At 40.7% G+C, this 16,535-nt stretch overlaps 1 protein-coding gene across 1 annotated transcript in view; it reads right to left on the bottom strand.

Annotated features, from left to right (window-relative positions):
• The window catches only part of GPR143 (G protein-coupled receptor 143), a 34,284-nt gene extending 20,839 nt beyond the window's left edge, over window positions 1–13,445 (bottom strand). The window contains exons 1-6 of the mRNA XM_039358414.1: window positions 12,514–13,445; window positions 9,962–10,071; window positions 6,806–6,900; window positions 6,081–6,173; window positions 4,389–4,498; window positions 4,087–4,195 (exon numbers count right to left, since the gene is read on the bottom strand). Coding sequence (XP_039214348.1) covers window positions 4,087–4,195; window positions 4,389–4,498; window positions 6,081–6,173; window positions 6,806–6,900; window positions 9,962–10,071; window positions 12,514–12,757 — 761 coding nt within the window. The 5' untranslated portion in view covers window positions 12,758–13,445. The remainder of the gene's footprint in view (window positions 1–4,086; window positions 4,196–4,388; window positions 4,499–6,080; window positions 6,174–6,805; window positions 6,901–9,961; window positions 10,072–12,513) is intronic.
• Window positions 13,446–16,535: the final 3,090 nt, after the last annotated feature.

Genomic DNA, 16,535 nt, shown 5'->3' with positions numbered 1-16,535 from the left:
TTCGCGAGGGCCTGCATCATGTGGCTGAGGGAACTGCAGGGCACGGTGCCTCCAGACCAGGTCAGAGTACACCAGACATTGGCCAAACTCCTCGCGGCCTCTCAGTTCATGTCTGACGCTTCACTGTACGCAACAAAGTATGCGGCAAGATCCATTGCGGCCACAGTGGCCTCGCGTAGGCTACTGTGGCTCAAAAACTGGAAGACAGACCTGAGGTCCAAATGGCGTCTCTCGACGTCCAAATACAGTGGAGAGGCCCTATTTGGTTCCATTCTGGATCCACATGTCAGCGAAGGCAGAGACAAGAAAAAAATCCTAGTACATCCATCAAAGAAGTTAGACAGGAGAGGCAGTCAGGACTTCCGGAGGCAGGGCTCCCGCCCAGGAAGCCCCTGGGAATGGAGGCAGCCCTTTCGATCAGGGCAATCCTGGGACTGGCCCAGAGGCTCACGATCCTTCTACCCGAGATAGGATCGAACCCAGGATCGCCAAAGCCCGGGAGCCAGGGGCCAGTTCCAGTCCAGACGCCCATATAGAGGAGCGGGAGGCAGATCCTTTAAGCGTACCAAGTGACGCCAAACAGGATACACCCATCGGGGGTCGGTTAGGAAATTTCACCGAGGTCTGGGAACAGACCACTACCGACGCCTGGGTCCTGGAAACGATCAGGCATGGCCTGACCTTAGACTTCTGTTCTCCCCCTCCAAACCGGTTCATCAGATGTCCCATCTCCAGAAGAGTACACAAGACAAGGCTGATAACTTCGGCCATAGCTCACCTCCTGTCAATTCAAGCCATAGAGAAGGTACCAAAGGAAGAGGAAGGAAGAGGATTTTACTCTATCCTCTTCGTTATCCCAAAGACATCAGGAGGGTGGAGAGCAATCTTGGACCTGAAGGGCCTGAACTATTTCATAAAGTACAGGAGGTTCAAGATGCACTCCCTAAAGTCCATACTAGCCAGCGTCAGGGAAGACGATCTACTATCCTCAATAGACCTCACAGAGGCGTACCTACACATCCCCATCCACCCCAGCTACCGGAAATTCCTCAGATTTACCTACGCGGGGCGACATTACCAATACAGGGCATTACCCTTCGGACTGTCGTCAGCACCAAGGGTATTCACAAAGATCTTAGCTGTACTAGCGGCCCATCTCAGGTTGATCCCGGTTCGCGTCCAGTTTTATCTGGACGACATCTTGATCCAGTCCAGATCTCGGGAACAAGCAAGGGCAGATCTCAAGACCACAATCCGAACCCTACAGGGGCACGGATTCTCGGTCAATCTAAACAAGAGCCACCTCATTCCCTCAAGGAGACTGCAACACCTGGGCGCGGTGATAGACACGTCACAGTGCAGGGTATTCCTTTCCCAGGAGCGACTGATCAGCATGTCCAAGCTAATCCACCAAATTCTAAGGATCAGGAGAGTGCCCTTGCTACAACTCTCGAAGCTCCTGGGGAAGATGATATCTTGCATGGGCATCATCCCATGGGCAAGGCTACACTCGAGGGAGTTGCAGTGGTTCCTCCTACCCTACCAGAGGAGGAACCTCAGCACCTCCAACAGGAGTGTGCTGGTACCAGCACAGGTGATGAAATCACTAAAGTGGTGGCTATCCCCCACGACACTCAAGGGGAGCATATTCAGGGAACCGAACAGGGTCACGCTCACGACAGACGCGAGCCTGTTCGGATGGGGAGCCCACCTGGGAACACAGATAGCACAGGGCCAGTGGGGACAGAAGGACCTGTCACACAGCATCAACTGGCTAGAGCTCCGGGCCATACACCTGGCCCTCCGCCATTTCTCACACCTAGTAACGAGGAGGCACGTCCTCATACTAACAGACAACGTAGCAGCCAAGGCACATGTAAACAAGGAGGGAGGAACGAGATCAGCGGAACTAATGAAGGAAGCATTGGCTCTGGCTCGGTGGGCAGAAGCCAATGTGAGTTCCATCAGAGCGGAACACATCTCAGGGGAGACAAACACCCAGGCAGACTCCCTGAGCAGAGCCAAGGTGGACCAGTCGGAATGGCGTCTGGACCCAGCTCTCTTCGAGGAGATCTTCCGGAGGTTCGGACAACCGCACCTAGATCTATTTGCCAACCACAAGAACACACAACTCCCCAGGTTCTTCTCCAGATTCCCGTCCCCGGGATCGGAGGGAACGGATGCTCTCAGGTGCCGGTGGCCGGCGCAACTCCTGTACGCCTTCCCACCGCTGCCACTAATACCGGCAACCATACGCAAGATGATCGTGGAGGGCGCAGAAATGGTCTGCATTGCCCCTCACTGGCCACGGCGCCCGTGGTTTGCCGACCTCGTGGACCTTTCGATATCACCTCCGTGGAGGATTCCCCCGGACAGGGTAAAACTCAGTCAGGGCAAGCTCGTACACCCAGACCCCCAGTGGCTACAACTAGCCGCTTGGCATTTGAGCGGCAAAGCTTAACAAAACAATCTTATTCTGCAGGGGTGATATCAATCATACAGGCATCACGAAGAGCGTCCACTAATAGGATTTACGACGCTACATGGAAGGGATTTTGTAGGTGGTGCGCTTCGCTTCACCTAGACCCGACCGCAGTATCTATCCCCAATATCCTAGATTACCTATTGGAGGGTCTTAATAAGGGCCTGTCAGTCAATACTATCCGCAGACAGATATCGGCCCTCTCAACTGTACTCTCCTGCGACAACTTAACTTCCCTAGCACAACATCCAGCGATTAATGCCTTTTTAAAAGGGGCATCTAACACAAAGCCCCCAGTCATACACAGGTACCCGTCCTGGAACCTGCCTAAGGTCCTTCTAGCCTTGACATCAGCACCCTTCGAACCTCTTGAAACATGCTCACTCCATCACCTATCACTGAAGGTAGCTTTCCTTGTGGCAATTACTTCAGCAAGGAGAATCTCAGAACTAGCAGCACTGTCAGTAAGGAAGGATCTGTGTACCTTTTTCAAAGACAGGGTCGTTCTTAGACCAGACCCAACCTTCATCCCGAAGGTAAATAGCATCTTTCACAGATCTCAGGAACTTACGCTTCCTGATTTCTGTCCAAGACCCAAACATAGGCTAGAACACAGATGGCACAAGCTAGACGTACGGAGAGCACTGTGTTTCTACGTGAAACGCACTTCGGCTTTCCGAAAGACTGAAGCATTATTTGTGTCTTTTCAACCATCAACTATGGGAAAGAAGGTATCTTCTTCCACCATAGGCAGGTGGATCAGAGCCTGCATAGCGCAGACCTACGTTTCACAGGATTTGCCAGCACCCACTCAGGTGACTGCCCACTCAACTCGGAGCGCAGCCACATCTGCGGCGTGGCTAACGCAAGCTCCAGTGGAAGAGATTTGCAAGGCCGCAACCTGGTCCTCACCTTCGGTTTTCATCCGACATTACCGTTTAGACTCCCTAGCAGCAGCAGACGCGGCCTTTGGCAGAAGAGTTCTTCAACAGGTCGTATCTGCTCAGAGTTCAGTAGCCTAGACTTTCCCTCCCAGGGGGACATGAGGGCTTTGGTATGTCCCATCCATTTGGACTCTACAGTCATCCTGCTGGAGAAGGGGCGTTGTCTTACCTGAACGCCTTTTCTCAGCAGGATGATGTAGAGTCCAAGCCCACCCAGAGGATAGGTCTAGGCAGGGATATAATAAAGATATAATAAAGAGCTGCAATGTTAATTCCAACAAAGTTTCTCGCCTAAGTCAAAACTGGGGTCACGCCCAAAGGAAGGGGTGTGGCCGAAGTTTTACCCAGTCTGCCAGGCAGGAAGGCCGTCATAGAACCCATCCATTTGGACTCTACATCATCCTGCTGAGAAAAGGCGTTCAGGTAAGACAACGCCCCTTCTAACCACTGCAGCCATCACATATGAGAGATAAAATACTGTTGTCAAAGGCAACATTAAAAAAAGTTTTGAGTTATAACAGGAAGAGACAAAGGAATAATACTACATTAAAATTGAAATGGACCACTTACATATCAAGAAAATACACATAGTTCAGCCAAAAATCTAACATATGTATTTGCCTGCCTTTGAAAAGTTTCCTTTAATTTTTTTAATCTTACCAAACAATGATGATCATCATAATTTTGAAAAAACGATTTTTAATCTCTGTCCCCAGCCGTCTTTCATTCTCTGTGTAGATTCCTTGCCTTCCCTTCAATAAAGATGCAACTGAGAAGCAGAAAGCAGAAATGAAGTATGTTCATTCAATAAAGAAGTTGATCCTGCCTAGCCAGAGCAAGCCTGCCATGTTTTGAATGCAGAAGGCAATATACTATGGATCTGCCCCCCACTTTCCTAGTAAGTAGAATTGTTAATCTTCATTTTTTCCTGTTAAAAATCTAACTGCCATTTGGAATCTTACCAGCAACAACAGTTCTACTGAAAAGAATTGGGTTGACCATCAAAACAAGCACCAGTGGAACATACGTGGTGACATAATGAGGAATTGCATGCTCCAATCCATTTTCACAACTGTAAAATAGGGAGAGCGGATGATTATAATTCCGATTTATTTGTTCCCAAGTTGGAAAAAGCTTCCTGCTTAATCAAGGAAGATTTCTTATGATTTGCTTACAATGCGACTATAGGAATATATTGAATAGGTGTCTTCAGTGTGGCAGCACACTGAATAGAAGGCTGTATTTGTGTGAACAAATATATACTGTTTAACTGACAGTGATAGTACAGTAACTGACTGTTTTTCAAACAAAGAATGATTATACTGCGAAATCGTATGAAGCTGGAAGCTTTCAGGAGGCCACTTAATTGATTCAATTTGTGGAAAAATAGGAAAAGGGATTGAAAAACGGCCTAATGCAAGAAATTAATGTTAACCTGATTGACCCCCAAAAGGCTAAGTATGAACATATTCTAATGTTCAATGTGGAAAAGAACAACTGATTCCATAACTTGCATTTGGAGAAGTAAAGATGTTTAAGTCATTCAGATAAAATATCTTTAAATGTGATCGGGGCAGAGAGCTAGTAAAATATAAAAGCAGAAGTTGGAGGTTGAAATAATTTTGCATGCATTGTACTAAAGAAGTGAGCAAGACAACACCCCAAACTTGTGAGATCACTCGTTCTCTCTTATACCCTTTCCTCTATTTCACCTCCTCTTTTCTCTCATGTCCTCCTTGCTCATTACACAGCAATTAGACATAGAGTCAGTTGTAATTCCAGAGTGATATGTTTCTTAATGATTTAATTGGTTATACAAATACAGCAGGTTGTTGGTAACGTGGCTCATTTGAGAATCTGAAAACACTGGGAACAAAAAAAATCAGCAAACAAAAAGGATGTTACTTCTTCCATATACAAATTTCACTTCTCACTGCTTTAACAACTCCCCATCTCCCACAGGCCTCCTAATACTAGAGTTCCTTTGTGAAATTAAAATTCTCTGGAAAAATGGATGTTTGCAGTTAAATAACAAAAGCTAGTAGTGGGAGGAACGTCCAAACATTTGCATGCATTTAAAAATGACTAAAAATGGCTCCTGTCAATATCCACATTAGCACTGTATTGTGACAAAAGCTTGCTCTGCAGGTCTTCTTTATAACATTCATTAGACCCTAAGACTTATTCAAGTAAATATTGTCAGGTCTTTTAATTACTTTTGACATGTATATACTTATTTTTCTCCACCGTGCAAATTCCCATGCTGTCTATGGACACTTACAAATTCCTGACTCTGGAAAAGTATCTCCTCAAAACTGAACAACATAATAAGGTTGGATTCCATTGTATACCTGGGCAGCGAAGCCAGCTTTCAAATGTTAGATTCCTTGCCTTTTAATAAATATGGACCTAACCAATAGCCTTCAGTGTCCTTTAATTTAAACAAATTACTGGAATGATTTAAAATTCAGGCAACATTAGTAATATTAGATGGGAAGGCCTGGAAAAAAACTGCAAAAATTGAAAAAAAAACAGGTATTTTTTTCATTTTTTTCCAAACAGCTTTGGGAAAAAGGGAAAAAAATGGGGGGGGGGAACACTCTGATTTGTCCAATTTTTCCATTTTTTTCCAAGTCTTCCCATCACTTACTTACCTAGAAACTGAAGGATAATAGAGCATAGCAACTCCCTCCATGCACAGCAAAATTGCCAAGCCCCATGTCATCATATGGTACAACACAATCGTGCTAGAATGATATTGTACAGAAAAATAAAATGTGAATATTTTTCTTTGTCAACTTCAAAAATTATATGAATTCCTTTCATATAAATTACAAGGCAAGTTAAACTGATAGTGAAAAAAGAATACAAAGATAAGCTTTTGAAAAGTTTTAGTTTACATCTCTAAAAGCAATACAATATAATAATAGAAAATATCAATATGAAAATACACACTCTACAGCAAACCTAAACAGAATAAAACCTAATTAAACGTTGTTAGCAAATATTAAATAGCAAGGAAATATATTTTTTCCCACTCAGTTGTGCTCAGTTCTCAGACATTACCTGGACAAATCCTTGTATTTTACTTGACAAGTTTTTCAGAAATATTGACTTTGCCTCTTTCCTATGGTTAGAGAAGGTGATTGATCCAAGGTCACCCAGCTGGCTCTGTGCCTAAGATAGGACTTGACTTCATATTTGCCTGGTATCTACCTTGATGCCTTAACCACTACACCAAATTGGCTTTCATATTAATTATTAAGCAAATATTAATCCATATTCATGAAGATAAAGCTATCTAAATGTTCACTTAACCATGAAAATATGTCATCCTGAAGATACCGCATGTTTAAAATATAATGTTCATTTGTGATACCTTACTCCTGCTGATCTTCTAACTACCAAGTACAAATCCACAGCATAGCAAAACAGCCACCAAAAGACAGCACTGTACAAAAGTTGGATCCACATCTGAGAAACAAACAGAAAATCATGTATCATAGGGACTTAGAACAGGATTATTGAAATATTGTTACTTGTAAGTCTGAAATGTTATGTCCAGCTGTGTTCAGTATATTACATAGAACAGAACACCAAAGAAAATTGGGTCAAATAATTTCCACCTACCCATGAGTAGCACGTTCTTCCTAAATTCAGATATATATAATAAGTTTGCTCAGCGCTTCAAATTCAAATAATTTGAAAAATAAACGTTTTAGATCATGTCAGAGCATGTATAAATACAGGTCTTTACCACACCTGCAATTTTCCAGAATTTTACCACTGATCTCACCAATAGCCACGAGTATAGGAAAAAACACAGCTACTTTAAAGAGATGCAGACAGGTGCTTGGATTTTTAGAATCAAATCCAAAATTCTGCACAATCCAAATGTATAATCTATTCTCTTTTCTACTCCAAAAGAACAATAAGATATTAAAAAGCTATTTAAGCATGGCATACTTTGAGAAGTCAAACTAAAGGAAACTAAGAGTGGTTCTCATAATCTTGGTTACTAAGGACTAGTGACTATACTTCACGACAAAATTATTAAATATATTAAACTTGGTTGCACATATTTCTCATGAAAGTTGGATGGAAATAAGAATATGCAGTTTTCAATCAAATTACTGTAAATTCCATGGCATGCACATAATTCACACATTTTGTTTAGATCATTTATCAGTTCTTAATCAGTGTTTACAAGTCTAGCATTTTTGCTCATAGGAACTGCATATTACACTGGTCTGAAACTTTATTTCTATTTGACTTCCATATCAATTCCTTCAATTGTTTATTTTTACTTAAGTTACTTTCGTCTTACATCTTTTTTAGTCCTTATTGCCAAAGATTACTATATAGCTTACCTACAGAAAGTTATAATTTAATCATGTTGCATGCAATACTGAAAGTCAAACTTTTTTTCTCAAAGAAAAAAAATGCAATTCAGCTTTAAGAAACTCAATTGAAAGCAAATGCTGCTCTAAAAACATTAACAGAAAATTAAATGAAGAGCAGAAGTTAAGTACATTCAAAATGATTATTACTAAATAAATGGGCATATGATTTGCTGCTTTAGACCATCACCTGTTTTTTATTTATATAAAAATGTATTTTTGCAAAAGTCACAAAATTATTATTACTAGCATAAAAAATAAAAACTGAGAACTAATATAACAGTGCATTTACCAAATCCTATAACCTATGAGCTCACTATAGATTTGCCTGAAAAGTTTTTTAAAAGCTCATTGTCAGAATCCAATTATATTTCATTTCTAGCTACCTACTTTGAATAAAACCCATTTCTTACTCTCTCTGGATTCTGTCATACTACGAAAGGGGAGGAGGATAAGCAAGGGGGTTTTATGACTCTAACTTCCTTCATTAAACTACAAAGTGACTGGATGTTGATTCTCATCAAGAGGACTGATCATAACAATATGGCCATCGCCTTTCATCTGTTCTCTCTCTCTGAAGTCTCCCTTTTGCCGGCAGTGAGGGAAAAGGGGGGGGCAATGCAACGCCTGGGATCTGGGAAAAGAGAGGATGGGTGATTGTCACCCGGAAGAACTGTGGGGTGGGGGCTGCTTGGGAACACTTAAAACATTGAAGGATGGGAGCAAAATCCCCAGATCCTGTCTAGCATGCCTGCAATCATTTTCTCTTAATAAAGATGCCTGTTGGAAGAGATATTCCAAGAGTTCTGTCTTCTTCAGATGTAAAGTAAGGTGGGTCCTTACACTCATATTAAGAAACGCTGTAGAACTTCAACTCAGAATATTTAAGAGCTGTATCGGGAGAAATTGTATGACTTCAGGAAATAAAGTAGTTACTGATCAGTCCTGAATGTGGCTGGAGAAGAGTTTTGTATCAAACCAGTCTAATATTATTTTCATATTTATTATAAAAGATACATATCGATTAGTTTGAGACAGTCCAGACAACCACAACCACGAGTATTAATTTTGTCATTATTGTAAGGATACATTTACAGAGTCTTGCAAGTCTGAAAGTACCTCTCACATCCCTCACTTTTAGTCTTCCGAGGATACTTTCTCCACCCCATTTATCATCCTGTTGTCTAGGGCTAGCCTGTGGCTCTTCTTCCTCTTTCCCAAGATGATTTCCAGATATGAAGTCTAAAAATAATGATTATTCCCTGTTCTTCTGGCTATTTGAATTAGCAATACACAGATCATTCTGCAACCTTTTTCATGATATGTTGGAGCCTATGACACCCATCAACCCCAGATACTGTAGCAATGTTTATGGGACTCCAGAATAAGTTTTTGGATATTAATTAGGAGAAGATTTCAGTAGCATTTTTTATCTGTTTATAGTTATGACATATGTGGATTTGGCTCTTGCATGCCTTTGCACATAAACCAATACTAAAAAAAGTGAACAGTTCATGAAATGTCACATACTTATTCCATTCCATTATAAAGCTCACACATTGAATCACTTTACCAATATAAAATAGGAAATAAAAGCATGAGAAACACGTCTTCTGGAATGCTTTATAATCTTTTTATCAACAACGGTCATAAGTCGGGATGCATGTTTGTGCACTAGGAAGCATAAGCAGAGCAGGCCATATAAAGCTCTGTTTGGGATCACATGACCAACACCTGAGGAAGGCTTCGAATGGAGCAATTACCAACATTCCAAGTCACTGCCGATGCCCTGGAGGAATGTAACTTGCAACATTATTGTGGGTAATTTCCAGTTTAGTTTGCATACAGCACCCCAGTTATTTTTTTCTCTACAACCAAAGGGTGGATCAGGTCCATTTTTAAGCTTGGTATTTCATTAATCTACTTATTGTGCCCCCACATCAAATGTAATCCTTTCTTTCCCTGTACAAATAGGCAGACAGAATCCCTGTATCTTTGAATTATTTTTTTTTTGCAATATTCCTCTGGGTTAGAAAGAATGAGAACATTCCCCAAGTATTTTATCCTGATCTTTTCAAAGGAGAAAGATATCAATACAATCTAGCAGCAATTTCATTCATTTCATTTATACCTACCGCACTTCCTACACAGAATGTAGCAGGCCATATATCAGTTTGATTTACTAAAGATATATTTGCCACAAAGTCTGGGAACCCTAACCAGACAATAGACCGGAAGATTATACCTATAAGGAAGAGAATAAATCCATATTAATGCTACAACTCTGACCACCTTAATATTCATGTTGTTTTATACTTTCCAAAAGTATTAAAAAGAAAATAAGACTTCATTCAGTTTTCTATGATGAATTGTTTTTCCCTTTTATAACATGAAGCTATTCTATTCTGAATTATGTTGAATCTCCCAAGCATAATTACCCATTTTTAGAACTAGTGTTATATTCCATTTATGTTGCTAGTCATTCTAAAACCCTTTTATGTTTGGTTCCTGTTTTCAAAAACCCTTGAAAGAGGAAAACATTTTCTAAAATATATGTTCAAAATATTTTTGTTTTTTTTATTTCAGTGATTTCTCTCTGTCCCCTTTTCTCCTAAAACACAAACAGCAGCAGCTATCAAGGAAAAAGGTAGATGATAGATAAGGATTTGGTTCTGCTGTTCTGCTTTCCAAGGCTTATTTCCATATAACTCAGGGTGTGGCCTTAAGGACTGGAAAAAGTTATTTTTATCTATTTTTTCTCCCCCCTTGTCTTATGTGAGATTAGACAGGATTGAGGACACCCATCTCTTTTGATTTTGTTTTTTTCTTTCATTAAAAGTCTATTTTTATTACAATGGGAGTGTATTTTTCTTCTCAAGTGATATTTTGATAAAGGTTTTGATCTGACAGTTAAAGGGTGGGTGATCCCTCTGGCAACTTTGTTTCTGTGTATGTATTGGGAGAGAAAATGTAGAAACTGGTATGAATCAGGATTAGAAATACTATAGTTTTACTCCCTCACACGCATACACTTCCGCCTTCCATCTTCTGGTCCACAGCTGCCTGCCTGGCTAATAAGGAAAGGATCAGCAACATAAGAATCTCGTCAGTTCTCTGGCCAATCCTAGCCATTTCTGGAAAGAAAGATGAAATAATCTGCATTTTCAGTGACCTTTGTCACAGTAAGACTGCATACTACTGCAAGAACCACTGACTGGATTAATGGGAATTGTCTTCTATGGCTGTGTTGTGGGAGAAGGATTGAGAAAAATCATATGCTTGCCAGCAGACCCAGCTTTCAAATTATCACTATGGTCATGTGAATGCCTAGATCTGAAAGGATAGATTTCATTCATGAACTGAGACATGTAAGGGATTAAAAACTGAATAGTTTTAGTCAAATTCTTCAGAGGAAATGTGGCAGTGAAAATAAATAGGTCAATGAGAGCTCTCTTTCCCTTCCTCCCTCCCATTCTGCTTTCATGAATACCTTTCATAAGACAAGGGGAAAAAAAAGAGAGGGTTTTTAAAGGGAATTTTTAGCAAACTATTACAAATACTGGAAAAGCAAAATCTATATCTAAATAAACTTGTTTGAATTTCCTTCACATTCCGTCTGAGTCAGTTAACACATTAATCAGTTTTTCATTGGAGAGTATGATTAAACTGTGAAATAACTAATATTCACTACTATTTCATCTACCTAACAGTAATTTATCTTTTAAAAAATTACTTTGTTGTAGTGCATACAAAGTCCAACTGCATGTGGATTAAGAAGCAATTCCCATCATATCCAAAGATATTTCTATGTATATTCAGAACAAGTTTAAGCACAATTCTGGTCATTGCAGGCTTTTCTATTTGGCTTCAGATTTATCAAATTATGAGTCTTGAGTATTGTGGAAAGGGGATTAAGAATGCTTACATACTAGTAGACTAACCAATTAGGCAACAGAGCAGCTGGCTTTTTATATAATACTAAAATGAAGTGACAGCAACAGCAAATGCAATACAAATCACAAATACAAATCACATACCATACCTCACTTTGAAATAACATATGGTTTATTGCATATCAGAAAGTCCAGGAATAAATTTCAACATACTGTACCAAACAGTGTTGCTGTTATTTGTCTATTGTTTTTCTTTATCTGTCAGAGGAGCTCATTTACTGGTACTGTTGTCCTAGGATAATACATATTAAGAATAACAGAGTTGGCAGGAACCTTGTAGGTCTTCTAGACTAACCCCCTGCTTTAATATTTCCTATTAAAATTTCATATTCCAAGTATTGTGTGGTGTATTTAGTTCCACTAAACCAACCGCTAATAGAACAAGAATTAATGAATAGAAAAAGAGATTCAGTCTTAAACATCTGAAATTTCACACTTCCTGACTTAGGAGTAAGTCCACTTAAAATCACCTACAAACTAGGCTGCAATGCTAGTGAAGCTCCATTGGATTCCAAACCATTGATGTGCATTGTCAAACTACTTATTACTTATTTATTCGTTTCTCTATCACCGTCTACCTTAAGTCTTGTATTAAAATATCCTTAGGCGGCTGGAAGAGAGTACTCTTTCTCCCAGCCCCTCCGTCTCTCTTCCTCTCTCTCTGCTCTTTGGTGGGATTGATTTAGTTATCAAATGTATATAGTCGCCCATCTCACCAGAAGTGACCTTCTTACCCAGAGAGCCCAGCATGTCACAGGCGGAGATGAGGAGGAGGATGGTGGTGGAAGAGGAAGCCTTGGAAATTCCTCGGGAGCCCCGATCCTTCTTCGGGAGGAGTTGCAGGGCGCTCAAGAGAATCCCAGCAGAGGCGCTGCCAAGGCAAACCCCGCAAAAGACCTCTGACTTGAAAGACACCACAAGCTGCGTGGAGACGTCCCGGTTGGGGCAACAGAAGGTTTCCAGCCTCGGAGAGGCCATAGCAAATTTGGGGGAGAATAGAGGGTCGGAGTGGGACGAAGGGCCAAACGCTATCGCTCGCTCGTAGGAAGCTCTTGCAGGCTTTCCGTCTTGTTCCTCCTGCAACTTAGAGTTGGGGAGTCACGCGATGGCCAGATCATGTGGCGAAGTGGCGATTAAAGCCCCTGGAGCTGCCATTTCCGCCTCCGTTTCGTAAATTGGACACGGAAGATTACCGTTTCTCATCAATGATTCCTGGTGTTTCCTTAGTGTAACTCGCTGTGGCATCGATATTCCTCCCTCCATGTGTTTCTTTTACAGTTGGGAGAACTCTTTCCTGAAATCCTGACTACCTTAAAAGTTGGCTGGTAGTTGTACTCCAGTACTCCTGAAAAACTTCAAAAGCTTGAGATTTGGGATCACGTGATCTGACCTAGGCCCACTAGTTACTGCTTCAGCATTCTTCCATCAATAGTAGCGAATATCTGTAGCTCAGGTGTAGGATGAGGGTGAAGTTCATTCTCTCAGAATTCAAATCAACCGCACAACCAACCAGAGACAGTACCAACCCTCAACCAACCCATACAACCCCCACGCACAAGCAGTTCACATCCCAGTGACCCTGACGTGATGTAACCAACCCATCACAAGACCCTCACTTGAGGCACCCATGCCTGAAGCCCTTGTAAACAGAACACTGACATTCCCTAAACTCCGCTGAAGATGTTACCTAACCTGATAATGAAACATTCAGAAACCAACCCACAAACTCAGAGAACGAACCCTCACCCTCATTCCTCCATCAACTGCATCTTGAATTTCCACTTTGCACTATCATACTGCATCTGAGCTCAGAAATCCATATGAAAGCTAGATAATGACAACATAGAATTTCTGTGTCACTGCAGCTGTCTAGCAATGTCTACTGGGCTTTTGCAGCCTAGGCTCAGTAACCTGTCACTAGATCAGTATTTTTCAAACTTGGCAAATTTAAGGTCTGTGGCTTCAACTCCCAGAATTCCCTAGTTTGTGTGCTGGAAAGGGAATTCTGGGAGTTGGTCCACTTATTTTAAAGTTGTCAAGCTTGAAAAACATAGCACTAGATTCAAGTTAGTAGACTGGAAAGTTGTCTCCTTTTAAGAAGTTTGTCTTCTTGAAAAAATAGAACTAAAGGCCAGAATTTACCCCAGCATTTGGGTATTTCTTTTTAATTAACTGCTCAGTCTGTTCTTTGTAATTTCATCTTAAGAGTATGTTCAATGATAAGTACTGAAGTCTATTTTAGTTGATAAGACTTATTTTTACATATCATTATCAGCCCAAATCAGTCCATTACAGGATTAAGTCCTCTTCAACTGACTGCAAATAGTTTCCAGTTAACACCTTCAAATTGAGTCACATTATTTTTCAAGCATTTATTTGGGTGTTTTCTGAGTCTTTCAAGGTCGTGTATCCAATCAAGAATTGTTCTTGTCCGACACTGATCTATTGTTGTATAATGAAGTCAATCCATTGTCATTTCTGTGAGGTTACTCAATTACAATGTATATCCTTGACTATTGGTAGAGTCATTTTTTTTCTTATCACATCTTATGTTAAGCATTTTTCTACTTCTGTACTGCTTTTGCTTTGAATATGCAAGTTGTGAAACCTTGTGTTAACACACATATTATACATTAATTAAAGTATAACATTACTGAAGTAGGTTGCGATGTTCTGAAATGCTCTTCAAACTATGGTAGTTTAATCTATGACATTACTGTCCACGATTATATTTTTACTGTCAACATTCTTTTCTATTTTTTATTGGCAAAGGTTTTGAATAATTTTGTCTTCAAGATAATTTTCAAGCCATGTATTTGGTCACACTTTCATCTTAAATAATGGTTCACAAATTCTATTTTACTGCTTTCACTGAGTGGGATTGTATTTCTTGTGTGTGTGTGTGTGTGTGTGTGTGTGTGTGTGTGTGTATAGCCACATACATAAATAAATTCTTCATTTCTAAGTAAGCATGTAACTAATTGTAGTCAAAGGCCTTTCTGGTGGGCCACTGCAGCCAAGAACCAAGCTATGGGTTGAGTCCATAGCTTGGTTCTCGGCTGCAGTGACCTTCCAGAAAAGCCTCTGACTGCAAAGTGCAGCCTGGGGACGCTGCAGAAGAAGTGGGCCAGTAAGGAGAGGCCTGGCTGCAAGATAAGTGGATGCGGGGTGCGTGCAGCAGCTCCACACCCCCACACCTGCCCTAGCTTGATTTTTAGATGTGTGCCTTGCCCCCAAACTGAGGCTTATTTTGGGGGTAGGGCTTACATTAGGCCCACCCCCAAAAATCAAGCTAGGGCTTATTTTGGGGGTAGTTCTTACTTTCAGGGAAACACGGTAGCAGCAACAGCTTTGAGATTAGATTGTTCAGAGGTTTTCTAAAGAACAAAGGTTAATATAAAGAGAAGAATGATTTCTCTAATTGTTTTCCATTGGATTCAGTGACATTTCAAAAACAAGGAAATTAAAGATATTATGAAAAAATGTTTGACTTTTTCATTTCATTCCTGCTTCTATTTTGAAGGACTCATTTATAGCTCTATCTGCTCTGGAAAGTTTTGATACCTCGAAGAATAAAAATAGATGCATGAATTACTATATGCTTCCTTTAACTATGGATTTGTTGGGGTTTTATGGTTCAAATGAATTGGACACTAATTTTAGACTTTCTGTTAACTAAGAGTTAGGGTTTGTCATGCATAATTGACATGAGCTTAAGAGGACCATCTTTCATAGTGCAACATCTATTGGCATCTAGCATTCATAGCAACAGCAAACAACATCAATGACACAATGTGTTTCATAATATAAATCCCTGCTTTTCATATTTGCTCGTTCCCCTGCCCCACAACCACATCAATGAAATTCACTCCGCCATTTTGTTAATGCAGGATATAATCACAATTGCTACTTCTGAGGGATCTCTCTTTTAACTCCCATGTACACAAACTCACCACAGAATTGTACCCTGTGAATTGCCATCTTTAAGAGCCCAGAGATTCTGGTCTTTTATTCTAGGTATCACAACAATTACAGAAGAGCAATCCTTCTCCTCCAGTCAGGTCCAATCACATACTAATAGTAGTATTCAACAATATGTGTGGCTGCAGCAACCCCACCAGAGATTGGTTCTTTGCTGAGACTGAGCGTCCATTCCAACTATTCTTAGCACTCACTGTATGGAGTAGCAGTGGAAACAGAAGGCAATGGGATTCCTTGATTTGTATGGAAGCAGCAATTGCAAAGAAGTCCTGGTATTATGGTATTGACAGAACTGGAAGAATGAGTTATCAGACATCACAAATGCATTTATGATCTAGTATGGTACATCTTGCCTCAGCAATGCTGAACAATGTTACTGTGACTTATGCATGACAAAGTCCAAGCCAACAGATGTGATAAGGGAGTGGCTGGTGTCTAGTGATGACCATGAACCAGACCTTGTTCATATGCATGGCATTAAGTGGCTGCAGGGAAGTGGGGATCGGTATCTTCATGCAATGTTGACATGTGTATCCCACATACATGGTAGCCCTGCATTTTCTACTTGGAATCTTGGCACACCTTTTTCATGGATTCCAGATCCTAAAGCACAACACACAATGTGCATTCCTGAATGGCAATAGTTTGCAGTGCATCACCAGGAAAGACCCCACACAGAGCAGGGCAGAGATGCTATGTAAATTTGCCCTCATTTGTAAAATAGTAAGTTTCTACCTATTGAGCATTAGTTGAACAAAGGGAGAGGTAATGTAAC

This window comes from Crotalus tigris, unplaced genomic scaffold, assembly GCF_016545835.1.
Source record: "Crotalus tigris isolate CLP2741 ecotype Arizona unplaced genomic scaffold, ASM1654583v1 scf7180000019016.1132606, whole genome shotgun sequence".
In the NCBI taxonomy this organism is placed as follows: domain Eukaryota; kingdom Metazoa; phylum Chordata; class Lepidosauria; order Squamata; family Viperidae; genus Crotalus; species Crotalus tigris.
Note: the sequence above shows the minus strand (reverse complement) of the source record. Positions and strands in the feature narration are given on the sequence as shown.